This window comes from Lampris incognitus, chromosome 19 (assembly GCF_029633865.1).
Source record: "Lampris incognitus isolate fLamInc1 chromosome 19, fLamInc1.hap2, whole genome shotgun sequence".
Lineage (NCBI taxonomy): Eukaryota > Metazoa > Chordata > Actinopteri > Lampriformes > Lampridae > Lampris > Lampris incognitus.
In genome coordinates this window covers 23,641,484-23,656,980 of record NC_079229.1, presented here as the reverse complement: position 1 = coordinate 23,656,980, position 15,497 = coordinate 23,641,484, and the positions used below count along the sequence as shown (strand labels likewise).

General features: G+C 44.1%; 2 protein-coding genes across 3 annotated transcripts in view; both read right to left on the bottom strand.

Moving 5' to 3' along the window:
• Window positions 1–2,014, bottom strand: part of LOC130129533 (protein disulfide-isomerase TMX3-like) — a 32,456-nt gene extending 30,442 nt beyond the window's left edge. Inside the window, exons 1-3 of the mRNA XM_056299094.1 lie at window positions 1,942–2,014; window positions 1,636–1,693; window positions 545–584 (exon numbers count right to left, since the gene is read on the bottom strand). Of these exons, the coding sequence (XP_056155069.1) occupies window positions 545–584; window positions 1,636–1,693; window positions 1,942–1,975 (132 nt within the window). The 5' untranslated portion in view covers window positions 1,976–2,014. The remainder of the gene's footprint in view (window positions 1–544; window positions 585–1,635; window positions 1,694–1,941) is intronic.
• A 570-nt stretch (window positions 2,015–2,584) lies between these two features.
• On the bottom strand, window positions 2,585–14,978 carry pxdc1b (PX domain containing 1b). Of its 2 annotated transcripts, none has more exons than XM_056299610.1 (5): window positions 14,696–14,978; window positions 6,622–6,713; window positions 6,219–6,336; window positions 5,969–6,080; window positions 2,585–5,376 (listed from the first exon to the last, which is right to left on the bottom strand). In XM_056299610.1, the coding sequence occupies exons 1-5, from the start codon at window positions 14,949–14,951 to the stop codon at window positions 5,253–5,255; spliced, it is 702 nt and encodes a 233-aa protein (XP_056155585.1). In that variant the 5' UTR covers window positions 14,952–14,978; the 3' UTR covers window positions 2,585–5,252. The 2 variants fall into 2 exon arrangements, with proteins under 2 accessions (XP_056155585.1, XP_056155586.1); XM_056299611.1 differs by having other exon boundaries at window positions 5,969–6,041.
• Window positions 14,979–15,497: the final 519 nt, after the last annotated feature.

Sequence of the window (15,497 nt, the reverse complement as noted above, 5' to 3'; positions counted from 1 at the left end):
AACTTCCCTGATGAAACACAATTCTTTTTTCCATGATTTAGGACCATCATCAAACACACACATACACTACAGTTCTATATATACTGTAATGTGGATGTGTGCCTTTGCAAGTAATAGTGAACCAGGCACACAACTGCTGTCCCTGTAATCATCACTTCCTAATGCTCAACCTAGCTTTCCCCATCAAAACTAGGATTGTAAGCAGCTTTGGGTGCTAGACCTTGATATGCTTGGGGGCTCAGACATGAACGCCTATATAAACCCCTCCAAGCCCCCTGGCTTCGCCCTACATGCATGACTTGTCATTCACTAAACACACACTGTGCAAAGTTTGCATCACCACACGAACCACTCCCCCTCAAACCCCCACCCTCCTTCAACTCATCCCCACCACTGCTACTTCCGTAAGGGATAAGCTGGACAGCGGCATCAGGGACACGGAGTAAAGCAATCGCTGAATGGACCCATACCATGTTGTGTATCTGTGTGTGTGTGTGTGTGTGTGTGTATCTATGTGTGTGTGTGTGTGTAATGTCAGACTCACATCAACAAGCCAGATATCATCCACTCTGGTGTCTTTAAATCTGTTGGAAGAGCAAAAAAATCAAGGTTCCCGTTTTTTAAGCAATCATTTTCAAGGACATGTTTCACATCTTTTCCTCAGATATACATAACAACTTTCCTTACAGAAGGTCATATTATTCCATAATAAGTATGAGTACAGTCTCTAAATGGACTTTGTAACTTTTACCTGGTCACTGAACACAGCCTCAATCTTCAAACAATGATATGTAATATTTGCAGCAAAAAAAAATATGGCTAAAAATATGCATTTTCAGCTGAAATCATAGCTACAAATATGCAATTTAAGTGAGAGGGGAAAATACAATTCTATAAATTCGTTTTTACAATTTTCCCTGACTTCAATATTTCAGGACATTTGATCGAATTTATAATTTTCCAGGTGTTTTCCCATCACTGGAAAACTAGTCAAGAAATTTCCAGGTTTTCCAGGAGGCACGTGAATCCTGGAAAAACACCTATTTTGAGCTGAAACAGTTTGGACATATCAGCCAGTCATTTATGCCTCATTATAAAATACTTCTAAAAAGAATGTTTAAACAACAATTAAAAGAATGCGAGATTCCCCTCACCCCCCCCACACACATACATACATACATACATACAAGCACATACAAAGACCACCACCCCAAGTAACTGGATATAATTAGTCTCTACATGCTTTGCAGCCAAAGGCCGCATAACGCAAAGCATTATGAAGTATTATAAAGTAGGAACCTATTTTGTTCTCTCTACAAGAATGTTGCCTTCAGAAGATACAATATCAACTTGAGTCTATTAAACGTTGCTAGTTTGAGATACTTATTGAGTCATCAGTCACTCCTAATACAAACGGAATAATTACATTGGCAGAATGAAGCTTTAATCCGTGTGTGTGTGTGTGTGTGTGTGTGTGTTTGTGTCAGTCAGTCTTTTACAGACACACACTGAGCTAAAAGCTGATTTTGCACATTCACAGGAATTATTCTAGCGTCCTCTAACTGGTAGTGCTCCAGTCAATCAGCATGTTATAATATAACGGTGCCAGGAAACATTCCGGAGAGCATCACTTACGTGTCATCTAGGTCTTCAACAACTGCAAGCACCGCTGAACTTAGGAAAACCGTTAAAACTACAATGGCAAAAGAAGCAAAATGCATTGCGTCAAACGCCGTTTAATACATAGTGAACACAAGAGCTTACTATGAATTCTGCAAACCCACTGCCCAGAAACCTCATGACTGAAGCATCACCGGCTGAGCTGTCGTCCAGGCTAACTCTGTCTGAATTTGCTTCACAGTTACGAGGCCACAAGCTTTTCTCGGTAAACCGTGCGAATAAAGCATGAAACACACAGTGTAGTCTGAAAGATGCATGTACCTCCACAAAAGAAGGAAGCTTTCACTTCTGCCATCGTTCCGAGTGGAAACAGCAAAGCAGGAAATACAGGCGGCAGCAGCTAAACCCCTCTGGACTGCGCATGCGCGAGATTACGCAGCATCCTGAACAGTTTATTTAAACTTTATTAATCAGTCTATCTCGTATACGTATATTGATAAGATTTATAAGTATCGGTCACATTAACCTATTGTAACAGTTGACTGGTTTTATATTCTAAATCGGAGAGATTTTAAATTGCGAAGGCGAATTCCATCAAACAATTTGAGACGCGTGCTATTCCCGCATTATTGGGACGTCACTTCACATCTGAATTGACTACCGAGAGGAATAACGTGATGTCCGGCAGAAGTAATTTTATTAGACTCATTTAATGGTTTTCATTTGACAAAGTTATATGTTTATTGTATTGTGTGTGTATTTCGATCAGGTTTATGGTACTGTGCTATTTGTCGCGGGGAATATTTAGTGCCTTACTAATTCTTGCCACCAGATGGCGATATATGACAGTAAAGATGGGCAGCAAGCCAACCTCTTAAACGCAGTACCCCTGATAGCTGGAAAATGTAATAATGTGAACTTGTGATGCTCGTACAAAATGTACCAAACGTTGCTTATTTCATTAAAAACGTATTTATTCATGTTAGGAAGCACTGAAAACCATAACGATCGAATACTGATATTTGTCAGGTTGTCACACATAATACCACACAGGGAATGCATTTTTTTAAGGTTGACAACAGAAATTATGTTCATTCAAACCTTCTTAGGCATTTGTAGAGCCCAAAAAGATCTTAAAATGACAATAAAAACGTACAAATACAAGAAAACAGGTAGAGCATGGTTAGCTTTGGGATGTGAGTCTGTGGCTTGAAAAAATAAATAAGTTGTTTTTGTAACATTTTTCCATGTTATCAAAACAGTATTTTTAAAAAATCCTACTCCTAAACCTCACTCGTGTATTAAGATATGTTCTGAAAGTGACTAAAAGTAGAGCACCAGCACTTGGTCAGCCTGTCCCCTACAATGCACAAATTTGGTTGTACCATAACCGCATGGAGATTATGAAAGCAGAGACCTTGACCCTGGGATTACACCTAAAAATGAAAACGAGGAAAAATGTCATGACACCGAAAAACAAAAATCCCACTCTTTCTCTCAGAATGGAGTCAAAACAACTCGAACATACTCGTCATTGCGATCGTACTGCGTCTGACTTTCTACCCGGGAGTATTCAATGCTAGTTTTCCTCCAGGAAATCAGCGTCTGAAGAACATTCAAACAATGTGCCTCCTCCTCCTATTTAGTCTCTCCTCCTTGAAGTAAATGGAGAAACAGACGTGTGGGATGGTTTCTCACCCTGAGAAAGAGCTGCGCTTTCTCACGGGCCGTGTAGGGAGCATGACTGTGTTACTAAATAGACTCACGAGCAGGACAGTCTCGGTAAAGCCCCACGGGCCAAGTTTCCTATGTATACAGAAAGACATGATATTAAGCAGAAGATAATTAAATGTCACAAAAAAATTCATATTCATGTCAGCTTTAGTACGAAAATGCAAAAAACACAAAAATCCCATTACAACAGAAAAAAAGGTATTAATTTTCTCACTCTGATTTTAGACATAAAAGTTTATTCCAATGCCAGCTGAAGAAACCATGGAGCTTCATGGTTTTGATTTTGATTAGTCCACTAATCGATGTGGCAAAAAAGGACAAAGTTTGCACACAATTTTGTGCAATCGCAGCACGCCCTCCTTATTGTGGCAACAGTAATAATACACACATGAAACAGTAAAGTGTTTGCCTTGTACTTCACACACTTTCCTTATAGACCGATTTTAGCACAGCATGGTCATTTGTTGCCTTTAGATAAAGGCATGATTTGTTTCTCCGCAGCGAGCTGAAGGTTCGACTCCCACGAACCCTCTCACACTACAGCAACAGTGGGTCAGATACTATAGCCTTGACTCGCCGGCAAAATGGTTTTTGCCCTTCGTCACACGGTAAAGACAGAATCGAGATGATTAATTTGACCCCAAAATTCAACAAAAACAGTCAAATTCAAATCTGTAAAGAAAAAAACCAAGTTATTTGTTTAATAAAAACATGTTGATAGTCTGATCAAACTACTCTAACGCCAAAGCGGGCTGCATAAAATCTTATCTAAAGAGAAGGACACCCCCCCTTCCCCCCAACCCACCCAGTCACAATTCATCAACACTTCAATTCAATATAGTTAAATCTCTATGTTCAATATTCTTTAACTGGACATTGGTTGCAGGGACCAACAAAAGGCTTGGGTCACAGGCCTTCACCATACAAGGGGCCGGAGGGAGAAAGATATCATGTTTGATTATAATTTATATCACACTCAATGAGAGTTAGCTCAATGTTTAGCAGATGCTTTAATCCAAAACGATTCACAGAAAGAGGCTCACATTACCCCTGGCGGGTCCTCACGCAGGATCTCTGCCAATTTGTTCCCTGCACCGCCCATCGAAGCCGGAGGCAACGCTGGGCCGGTAGCGCGCTAGTCCACTGCGCCACCCAAGCAACACATGTTTTGTACAAGATGTTAAACATCTTGCAGATGCTTCTATGACTTGTATTGTTTTATCTTATATATTTCCACTAAGATCTGCTCATGATTGCATGTCTGTTGCCAGAGACCAAAATCAAGGAAGTTTTAACCAAGCAAGTTTCTCCTGAATCTTATCAGATCCAAGAAACAATTCAATATAACTGCAGCAAAACAGGAAGTTGCATGCTGGTATAACAGAGACAGCTCAATTCCTTGCTGTTTTAGAGCCACATCTCATACACGAAGCTCACGGTGCTGCACGTTGCCACAAGTGGATAAAAAATTGGGCAAAGTGGCAGCCAAGTGTGGACACACTGTGGGGAGCAGTTCAATGGTGGAGACCATAGTATAATCCCATCTAGTCTTGACTTTGAGACATTAACGTAAGGCTGCAAGATGAAGCACACCGGTGATATCACTGACAGCAGTAGAGGACAAATAATGCCTGTGGTACTGCTGTTGCATTCATTCGGTCTTTCTGTATACTGCACATCCGTGAAGCTCCTCAACCTTCGCTTTCTCCGGCTGGGGAAAAGCCCTCCTGCAAACCTGCACACATAAGCAGCAGCCGCATTGCATTTTAGCCAGCTGTGTGCCCCTAGCCTTCTTGACCACCGGACAGAGCATTGCATAGGCAGGTTTCATTGAATTGCATGTGTTCCTCAGCATCGGCGTCAACCATCCATTCCCCAGCAGGCATTGCGGCAGCGCGTCACTCGAGAATGTCAGTTTCAAAGGGGACCAGGTGGTAGTAGGAGAGGTTGGTGACATAGGGCTCTGTTTCCTCGTCGCACAGGTCTGGTTCCGCTGGCAAGAACTCTGTCCCATCCTCATACCTGGCACAGGAAGGTAAGGCACGTTACTAATTGGACACACTGAACCTGTGTAATTCAGCCAAGTCATCAAAACAGTTCAGTGCTTTTGATTTGAACACAAAGGGCCTGTGTTAATTGGACCAATGTCTAATTCAGCCTTCACGGTACCATAGTCAGATGGGGGCTTTGATACCCAGAGGGTGAGAGCCCGTTATCAGAAAGCTTTCACACAGAACTGTGATCATCTAAAAATTCTCAACCATTCATGAATGATGAAGTCTTGTTTTATGAGTACTCTCAAAAAGGACTTTGTTCCCCGTTGGCTTCGTACACACACACCCAGGGAAGGAAGAGGTGCAATACAGACACTTCCTGCTGTGTGTGTATGTGTGTGTGTTGGGGGAAGGGGGGGTATCCTGGGATTAGTGTGTATTCAAGGAATCTCACAGAAAGTGAGGCACTCACACTCGAGGGCTTCAAATTAATACATGCGAAACGTCACAGAAGACATTCAGAACAACACAGGTCAGTCTGGCAATGGATGGAACAGGATTATTATTAGCTACAGGAGCAAGCAGGTTAAAAGACAACTGACAATTTTTCAGTTACTCACGTATGTTCGCCTGAATCAGTGGATGAAGGCCTCTCTTTGTCCTCGGGGAGACTCTGATCAAATACGATCGTCTCTGTATTGGCCAGACAAAAACCATTTGACCGCATGATCTCTAAAAGATGCAGAGTGCATGATTACATTGGCTGGTATAGTATAGATATGCAAAGGAGGTCGCGGGTGATTTTGCAACTTCAGTTCGTTTTGCTGCAGGAATTGAGTTTTACGCTTCACAAGCGAACTGCAGACCTACCTGATATCTTCATTGGGCTTTGAAAGCAAGGTTGGATTCTGTGGACTTTGTCGTTCCTTAGTACCTGGTCAAGTGGTGACCGCTCAAAGAATGTCAGCATCACCTCCGACCGGGAATACTGGGGAATGAGGTTTTTGAGTAGTTTAGTCTACATGTGGAGCATCATGAAATATTAACAGTTAGTTGCATGTGGCATGTTTTAAGACTGATTGTGTTAGAATGAATTCAAAATCTTTCAATACAGGAAAAGCTCAACATCCACCCGTTAGCCTAATGCAGATCCCCTAGGCCCAACAGTCTTACGGGGTCTTAGGTGCCCTGCTCTATGTATATTCCAGTACACAGTAACCATGCTGATGTCGAGACAAGATAGTTTGTGGAAGGTAGAAGCTAAGTGACCAACCTTCCAAGGCATGTTGATTGCGTTCTTCAGCAGCCTCTCCACCTCATTCAGCTTCACCTCAATATCATTTGTCCCTTTGATCTTCAGCATTCCTAGAAATAAGCAAACAGATATTTACACATTAAAGCACCAATCTGGTACGATGGAAATTAAATACACTATACTCTTCTTTTTTTCTTTTTTCATTTTCCCCCTTTTTCTCCCCAATTGTATCCGGACACTCTCCTGAGCCGTCCTGGTCGCTGCTCCACCCCCTCTGCCGATCTGAGGAAGGCTGCAGACTACCACATGCTTCCCCTGATACGTGTGGAGTTGCCAGCTGCTTCTTTTCACCTGACAGTGAGGAGTTTCACCAGGGGGGTGTAGCGCATGGGAGGATCACGCTATTCCCCACAGTCCCCCCACCCCCGAACAAGCACCCTGACCGGCCAGAGGAGGCACTGGTGCAGCGACCAGGACACATACCCACATCTGGTTTCCCACCCGCAGACATGGCCAATTGTGTCTGTAGGGACGCCCGACCAAGCCGGAGGTAACACGGGGATTCGAACCGACGATCCCCATGTTGGCAGGCAACAAAATGGACTGCTACGCCACCCGGATGCCTCTTCTTTTCTGTCAGACAATCAGGTTAGGATTACACAAACCCTAACCTACTAGGGTTTCAAACAAATGATCTTTAGTGCATAGTCTTCCCAGTATACACAGATTATACTGACTTGGGGACTTTTACAGTAAAGTATATATAGATATAGATATAGATATAGATATGTGGATATATGGTGCCTATATTGATATATAGATGCATAGCTCTATTGATATTTAGATATCGATGTAAACCACCACCATAGAGCTCAATGCCACATGTTGAATATGAGGCGAACTGGATCTGTGCATGGGCTAAAACAAAGGGCAGCTGCTGTGACCTTTGTAACCATAAGACTTTTAACCATCCATAGGTCAGGACACACAATGATAAGCAAGGGTTGAATTAAACTCCTCTCTCTAAAAAGGTTACTACAATTGCTATACAAAATATGGCAAATATCAACTATCTGTTGAATGTAGTAACCTTTTTCTTAACAATACTTGCCCAGAATAACTGTTTGAAATAGGCTGACATTTTCTTCAGAATAAAAGCGTAAGCGCTCCATAAACACGGATTCTATGAAGTTGTGCACAGAGGTGCAAATATTTCTCTTTTGGCGGGCAATTACAAGGGGTTGCAGCAAGATACAAAAGATATGGAAAATATCATTCTCAAAATATCTCATTGAAAATTGTACACTATATTCATATATATCACAATATGCACTTACATGTACTAAAATATCGTGTTTAAGAGTCAAACCGAGGGTCATCATGCTTAACTATTTGGTCATGTAAAGTACCATATCAAACCAAAACTAGTTTTCAAATTGTACTCCCTAAATTATTTCAGACCTCATTTTGTATTGATATTTCAGGTGATGGGTTTTCGTGATCATCGATTAAGATAACAAAATATGATATGACATCAACATTTGATCGCAATACTACACCACTGAATGATGACAAACTAATTATATTGAATTGTGCGCCCAGCCCGACAACAGCTGACGTATTGAGGAAGATATCTACAGTGTTTGGTAAAATACACCACAAATATCATGAATAACATTATAATTAACACCCGTGATGTCTACTGAAGCACAGCTCATACGAGGAGTTAAGTTCATGGGGCCGTGGAAGCACAAAACACTGTGGATAAAACCAACACATTTAGCAGCACGGTGCTTTTATAACCTATTACTCAGCAAAACATCGTTTAGAGGCCTGCTGACTAAGGGATGGGTGTGCGGAGGAGGATGACGATGACCACAAACCACACCGATGAGGCCTTTGTGCGATGTAAGTGGTACAGACAAAGAGAAGCCAGGAAGAAGCCGGTGTGACACAGAGGCGAGGCGTGACAGAACGTGACGCAACGCTCTGTAAATTTCCTGGCCTCCATTTATGAGGCTCCGCAAGGACCACATCACGCTCAAGGGCCACTGAAGAGTGACGAGACCATTAAACATCATGAGACAATCCTCTGAAACCTCCACCCCACCCCAAACCGATACTGCGATCACATTCTTGTGTTCCGGAGATTTCCATTTTTTTTGTGTGGCTGTTTTACTTTTCCCAGTAAAGCCACTTTGTGAGCTATGTTTTAAAAATAACTTAGTAAAAAAAAAAGTTTATTCTTAATCTTAGAAATCACTTCTGGAGAAAAACGGGAACATTCTCAGGCAGCATGGCAAAACTATATTGGGCTTGAGAAATTAGGTTTATAGTACTTTCTATCATAGTAGGCATTGATTACATGTGACCATCCCTGCCTGTTATAGATCTGTTGACTCTTCAGCGCACCGAAGGCCTTGTGATCAAACCAGACACCAACTACTGAGGATAGGGCCAAGATTGAGACGACGCAACAACATACAAGGCGGTTAACATCTTAAACCGAAACCAAGCATGATGATTACTTGTCCTCCGAGACGTTATCCCCCCCACCGCCCCACCCAGTGTGACTTGCGGTTCTGTTTTTTCTATAAACAGATTAGAGAAGTTATTCCACTGCTAAAGCTGGGGTAGGTAGATTTTTATGGCGTCACTGGGAAAAGATTCCACAATGACCTTTCAGCATATTGTAACTCAAGTGGTCTGAGAGGAAAGTAGACTTCTGCACCTCCTCTCGGCTCTGTATTCAGATTTTAAAAACGGACTGAAGATTTTAGCCAATCAGGGGTCAGTTCAGCGAGAGGGCGTTCCTATTGGCTGTTCTACAAATGCAGATGCATGCGTATGCGATCAATTCACGTCCACCCGCTTGTGCCTGTAGCCCTAAACTTAAAAACATCAACAAGACCGGCGTCTGGGTGGCGTGGCGGTCTATTCCGTTGCCTACCAACACGGAGGTCACCGGTTCGAATCCCCGTGTTACCTCCGGCTTGGTCGGGCGTCCCCACAGACACAACTGGCTGTGTCTGCGGGTGGGAAGCCGGATGTGGGTATGTGTCCTGGTCGCTGCACTAGCGCCTCCTCTGGTCGATCGGAGCACCTGTTTGGGGGGGGAGTGGGAACGGGGAGGAAAAGCGTGATCCTTCCACGCGCTACGTCCCCCTGGCGAAACTCCTTCCTGTCAGGTGAAAAGAAGCGGCTGGTGACTCCACATATATCGGAGGAGGCATGTGGTAGTCTGCAGCCCTCCTTGAATCGGCAGAGGGGGTGGAGCAGCAACCACTATGGCTCGGAAAAGTGGGGTAATTGGCCAAGTACAATTTGGAGGAAAAGGGGGGGGTCCAAAATAAATAAATAAATAAATAATCAACAAGACCAACTCAAAATGGCTGCTTCATGTTTCAAAAGCTCTAAGCAGGCCATGTCTTTGTGTTGCTACTGTTGTTATCCTCACCAGGCGGATAGCCTGGAGGGGGTCAGCCCTATGTTCCCTCACCCCTGTGGGTTAGCTACCAAATAGGTTTGCTATCGGTTAAGATAAGGTTAAGGTAAGCATTTGGGTTAAGTTTAGGGTTAGGTAGAGGTTGAGGTTAAATCAGGTTGAAGTAGGTTAGGTTAAGTTAAGGGGGATTCGATGAAATAGGGTTGAGGGAACATAAGACACACTCCCCCTGGGGGGGATTATTCGTTTTGTCGTATGTGTGTGTGTGTGTGTGTGTGTGTGGAGGAGGGGGGATTTGTGTGTCTGTCCGCTGCTAATCACGCAAACTACTGGACCTATCAGCCTAAAAATGTTTGTGCACAGTTATATGAAGAACCTCTCGTGTTTGCGGTGATTCAAGACCTTTAAAAAAACGTTTGTTGTCGCTATCGTTGCTCCCTCTCTTCATTCACCCCCCCAGCACACTCAACCAACGCTGCTCTCTGCTGCTGCCCGATCTGAGTCAACCATGCACACGGTCGACTCAGATCGGGCAGTGACATGATCAACATTTACAAAAAGAATTTTGATAATCCAAGATATGTGAGGTGTTGCATATTCTTGTCACTACCTGATCTGAGTCAACCGTAGATGTGAGTCACGCATGCGCCAGCGTAAACCGTTTACCCAAGCTTTATCATTATATTGTGAAAATAAAGACAGGGTCAGACCAAAATGGTCGCATAGCAAACCTTTTCCTTTTGGAAAGTGCAAGTTCATGTTAGACTTGGTTGCCTTAGTGCGAGGGCCCACCGAGGAGGCTGAGCATCCACAGACTGACAGGCAAAACGTTTTTATTAGGTAGATGTCTTAGCTTGAGCGCTGCATATTAAAAACTTTTTTTCCCCATATTGCCCATTCAGCCGACTTGGGCGCTGCACAAAAGTCTTATAATGGCAGGAAAAACACTGGTTTTTCTGTCCGTGCGTGTATGTATCTGTCTGCTGCTATTCTCACAAACTACTGGGCCTGTCAGCCTAATAATGTTTGTGCATAGTTATTTATGGCTGTATGGTCAAGAACCTCTCATGGTTATGGTGTTTCAGAACCTTTGAAAATCCTGTTTTACACCACAATTGAGTGCTAACTCCTCAGCTGGGGTTTCACCTAAGTCCAAGCACCGGAGAAGAGACGATACGCAGGTGGGATCTGCACTCTACTGAGTGCACTCTTCTAGTTATCCAAAGGAATTGAATCGAGTGCAACTGGACTTGGTATATATCCGTGAAGACGTTTTCCCTCTCATCCAAGAGACTAGCTTGGTCTAGTCAGAAAGGCACGAACTGATGAAGCCACTTGGATGAGAGGCGAAACGTCTTCACGGATATATACCAAGTCCAGTTGCACTCGATTCAATTCCTTTGGATAACCATGACCTGGATGAATGAGAACATTCACTGACACTCTTCTTGTTGTTATTGCTTATTGTTATTTCTATTGCTTGCTAATCATTTGCTTGGCCATGAGGTAGCTTGCAGTCAGCCATAATATACAGTTACACCTCCCAGTTGCTATTTAGTGCGATGTAAATCTCAGCTTGGTAAATGTTTAGGTGACAGCTAGACTTAGTAAGGACTCACACACAACTGGTGCAAATGGCCCTTAAGCACTACTGTCGAATGTCACAAGCAGGTTAAAGAGAAAACACAATCGAACATCTGAATCATAATACGTTTTCTTCGCCCACTCTATTTATGGGTGTTTATCCCTTAAATTATAGGGAAGGGATGTCCTCTGAAAAAAAAAACTACATCAAAGTTGTTGAAACCAAAACAGCTGTGTTTTTTTTCCTACCGCGCTCCCTCTGAGTATTTCCTCCATTTTCCTGTGACAGAGTCCATTTCCTGTCTGGACTTCCTGGCCACACTGGTCCTCCTGCAGTAGGTCCTCTCTCTCGCTCTCTCTCGCTCTCTCCCTCTCTCTGACTGTGATATCATTCATAGATTAATCTGTCTGGTGCCATCATCAGTCCCCATGTCTAATTTAAAGGCTCAGTCTGTGGCTGACTCTAGCTTATCAGATCCAACAGTTTGTTGTCTCCACACTCTTTCACTTAGATTGTGGGAGATCGTCCGGACAAAAAGCCAAGAGTCATTCTACTTTGGAATAACATGACCAATTGCACCAATAATAACAACAGTAATTACATAGTCACAGTATGTGATTTAGGGTGGTTGAACACATCACCGTGTCCAGAAATATATACTACTTGAGTTAGCCCTTATCTGACCTATTTTATTTTTCTTTTCCAAGTGCAGTGCAGATGAAACCTCTATCGTCTAAAACAACAGTGTAGAAATAAATGTACAACAGGAAGCAGACTGTCTCTCTGAGTCATCCTCATGCACATTATCTAGACAGTCATCAGACTTATTGTACAAATTAAATGCTATTACACAGCTACAATCTGCACCAGATCAGACAACTACATGTCAGCAGCGTATCATCGTGTTATAACGCTCCGTTAGGAGCCATAATCTTCCGCAGTCTTCTGCGTGTCTGTCTCTTGGAAATGCCGCCAAAATTGTGCAGGAAAGTGTCTGCCGGTGATGTCACTGTCGGACAATCCACTCATTGTCATCTTTATATGGCATTCAGCGGCATTTGCTGCAACAGCTGTATGTGGCGGTGTACATTGAAGCCATTTTCGATGTGGCCTTTTCGGCACAATTTTGGTGGTGTTTCAGAGACACACGGAGGGCCGCTCAGTTGTATGGCTGCTCATGGATTGTTATCCCCACAACGGAGAGAGATAACTTTGAAAAATCACGATCGTTTCCCTTTCAGTACACCAGTAGAAAACCAGACCCGTCTCATTGCCCTGTGTTCCTGTACGAGTGTTGTCTGTGTCTAGATTCCTGGGTGGCGGCCCCCCAAACATAGAATATGAGCCCTCATTTCCTCTATGTATCCCACCCCGGAGTTACTTTTTCGGGGGAGTGCTATGATGCCTTCACAGACCACAGGTGCTATATATGGGTAGTCCACTCCTCTCCCAGCCCTTGTGTCATCATCTCTCACAATGACATCAGCCTGAAAGCTCTGCACGCCTCCCTCGTTGCCTAGGCACGGCAAAGAAGCAGGAAAACACGAGTTGGGCTTGAAACAAGAGGAAGAAGGAGCGCGTGAGGAGGGCCTGGGCTACTTTGTTTTGCTAGAACTTCCCAATCGAGAGCCAATCAGTAGGGATGGACATAAGATATCCAGCTGAGATGGGTATTAAAGAAAGCACCTCCTGGTTGTGGCTTGCTATCCATCAGTGTGGCATAACTAAACTTTCGCGAGTCACCAGTAATGGTGCGCAGATTTGAGATCTGCTTCCACACCAATCCCACAGCTTCATTTATCTCCTCAGCTGCAATCCGGATGCAAGGATTTAAAAAAAAAATACAAGTGCAAGGTAGTCATAAGGGCCAACAAATCCCTTCCCATAATGCACTGCACAAGGCTGAGGCAAAACAACGCAGTGCAAAATACTCTGACAGCTATTGAAAAGCATGGGAAGGAAGCGAGGCCTTCCAGTCGCAGCTCAAGGAATGTTTCCAAAACATGCTTGTAGGCTCTGTGGGCACAGACAAAAGAGAAGTGCAAAAGAGACTGCGAGGGGGTGATCTCAGACACAGCACACACTGGGAGCTCGGCCAAATCCATTCGCAATGCCAGCGTCAATGCCAGGGCACCACAATGTCAGAGATCCAAATTTCCGGGGCCGGGATAATGAATGGGCTGCTTGCGACAAAACAAGGTCTGATAAAAAAAAGCAGCATTTGACTAATTGCTGAAGAAATGGACCAAATTGAACTCATGACAGTCGCAGCGGAGGAGATGACATAACGTTTGACGTAACAACGGAAACCGTTTTGAAAAAGAAAAGAAAGAAGTGATTCGGTTAAAGCTCGTAACTGTGCAGGCGTTTTTCTAGGCCGGTTTTGTGAAAATGAATCAGCGTACAGAGAGTTATTATATGGACGCTTGGAAAAAAAGATTGTTGCATTGAAACCAACTTGTTATTTGGAAAAGGCCGACAAACTTAGAAGAGAATCCACTGAATCTGGGTATACCCAGTTTTACTCATGCTCCAAGTTATCTCTCTCTTGATAAGGAGAAACTCACCGGACAAGGATTCTGGACTGCCAGTTCACATTTCACATGTGACCGTCCTTTTTACTACGTCTGGCAGATTGCTAAACGGGGAGAAACACATTTCCAAGCCAGGCAGAGGCGGAAAAAGACTTGCTGTAAAGGACCTCTGCTGATTCTGTCACCGAATAGAAAACCCCTCTCAGCATGTTTACACTGGTAGCAGAGGTTGTCCGAGGTCCACAGCTACATGATCGCTCTGATAATGTGACATCCTAAAGTGGACTTTGTTCATTATTTAGCTGTCTGAAGGGGAGGGGGGGGAGCATATAAATGTTGGTCATAGAGATGTTTAAAAGTTCAGTAATCTTTTTGTTGGATGTGTTGCAACTCAGCTCCTTGATGCTATGGTTAAAAGGTATAATTCAATGCCTGCAACCTGATCATTAAATACGAATTGCACAGTCATCATCTCCTCTCATTTGGGTTTTTTTTTTTGTGGACAGACTCCAGGTTTACCCTACAAACCTTCAATCAGAGGAGACTTGGAGAGCTCCCCTCTGTCCTCAGGGAAGGATTCCGCAAGTCTCTTAAACAGTCTCCCCAGATCTGAGTAACTCCGGTGCAAGTATAAGATGTTCCTGTCGGACCATTCAGTCCTGATCTCGAAAAACTCCTCTTCCTCCCCGCGTTGGCTGATGATGAGTCTGCGGACGCCGTTCACCCAGCAGTCCTTCACGAACATGTTGACCAGCGACGTCCCCTCAAATACAGCTGATGCCATTCCTCCGCCGTCACTCCCGCATTCTGACCCCCCCACCGCCCCCCACCGCCCCAGCGGCCACGATTCAAACACGACCCGAGAGAGAGAGAGAGAGAGAGAGAGAGAGAGAGAGAGAGAGAGAGAGAGAGAGAGAGAGAGGAGAGAGAGCGAGAGAGAGAGAGAGAGAGAGAGAGAGAGAGAGAGAGAGAGAGAGAGAGAGAGAGAGAGAGAGAGAGAGGGGGGGAGAGAGAGAGAGCGAGAGAGAGAGAGAGAGAGAGAGAGAGAGAGAGAGAGAGAGAGAGAGAGAGAGAGAGAGAGAGAGAGAGAGAGAGCGAGAGAGAGAGCGAGAGAGAGAGAGAGAGAGAGAGAGCGAGGGGAGAGAGAGAGAGCGAGAGAGAGCGAGAGAGAGAGAGAGAGAGAGAGAGAGAGAGAGAGAGAGAGAGAGAGAGAGAGAGAGAGAGAGAGAGAGAGAGAGAGAGCGCGAGGGAGAGAGCGAGGGGGAGAGAGAGAGCGAGAGAGAGCGAGAGGGAGAGAGAGAGAGAGAGAGAGCGCGGGGGAGAGAGCGAG

What these genes read in the sequence shown, in the direction of transcription:
- pxdc1b (XM_056299610.1), bottom strand. Translation starts at nt 14,951, where the DNA reads ATGGCATCAGCTGTATTTGAGGGGACGTCGCTGGTCAACATGTTCGTG. An exon ending in CAAGTCTCCTCTGATTGAAG is followed by an intron (nt 6,714 to 14,695) that starts GTTTGTAGGGTA and finishes GCTTATTTCTAG; the next exon opens with GAATGCTGAAGATCAAAGGG. An exon ending in CAATCAACATGCCTTGGAAG is followed by an intron (nt 6,337 to 6,621) that starts GTTGGTCACTTA and finishes CTCATTCCCCAG; the next exon opens with TATTCCCGGTCGGAGGTGAT.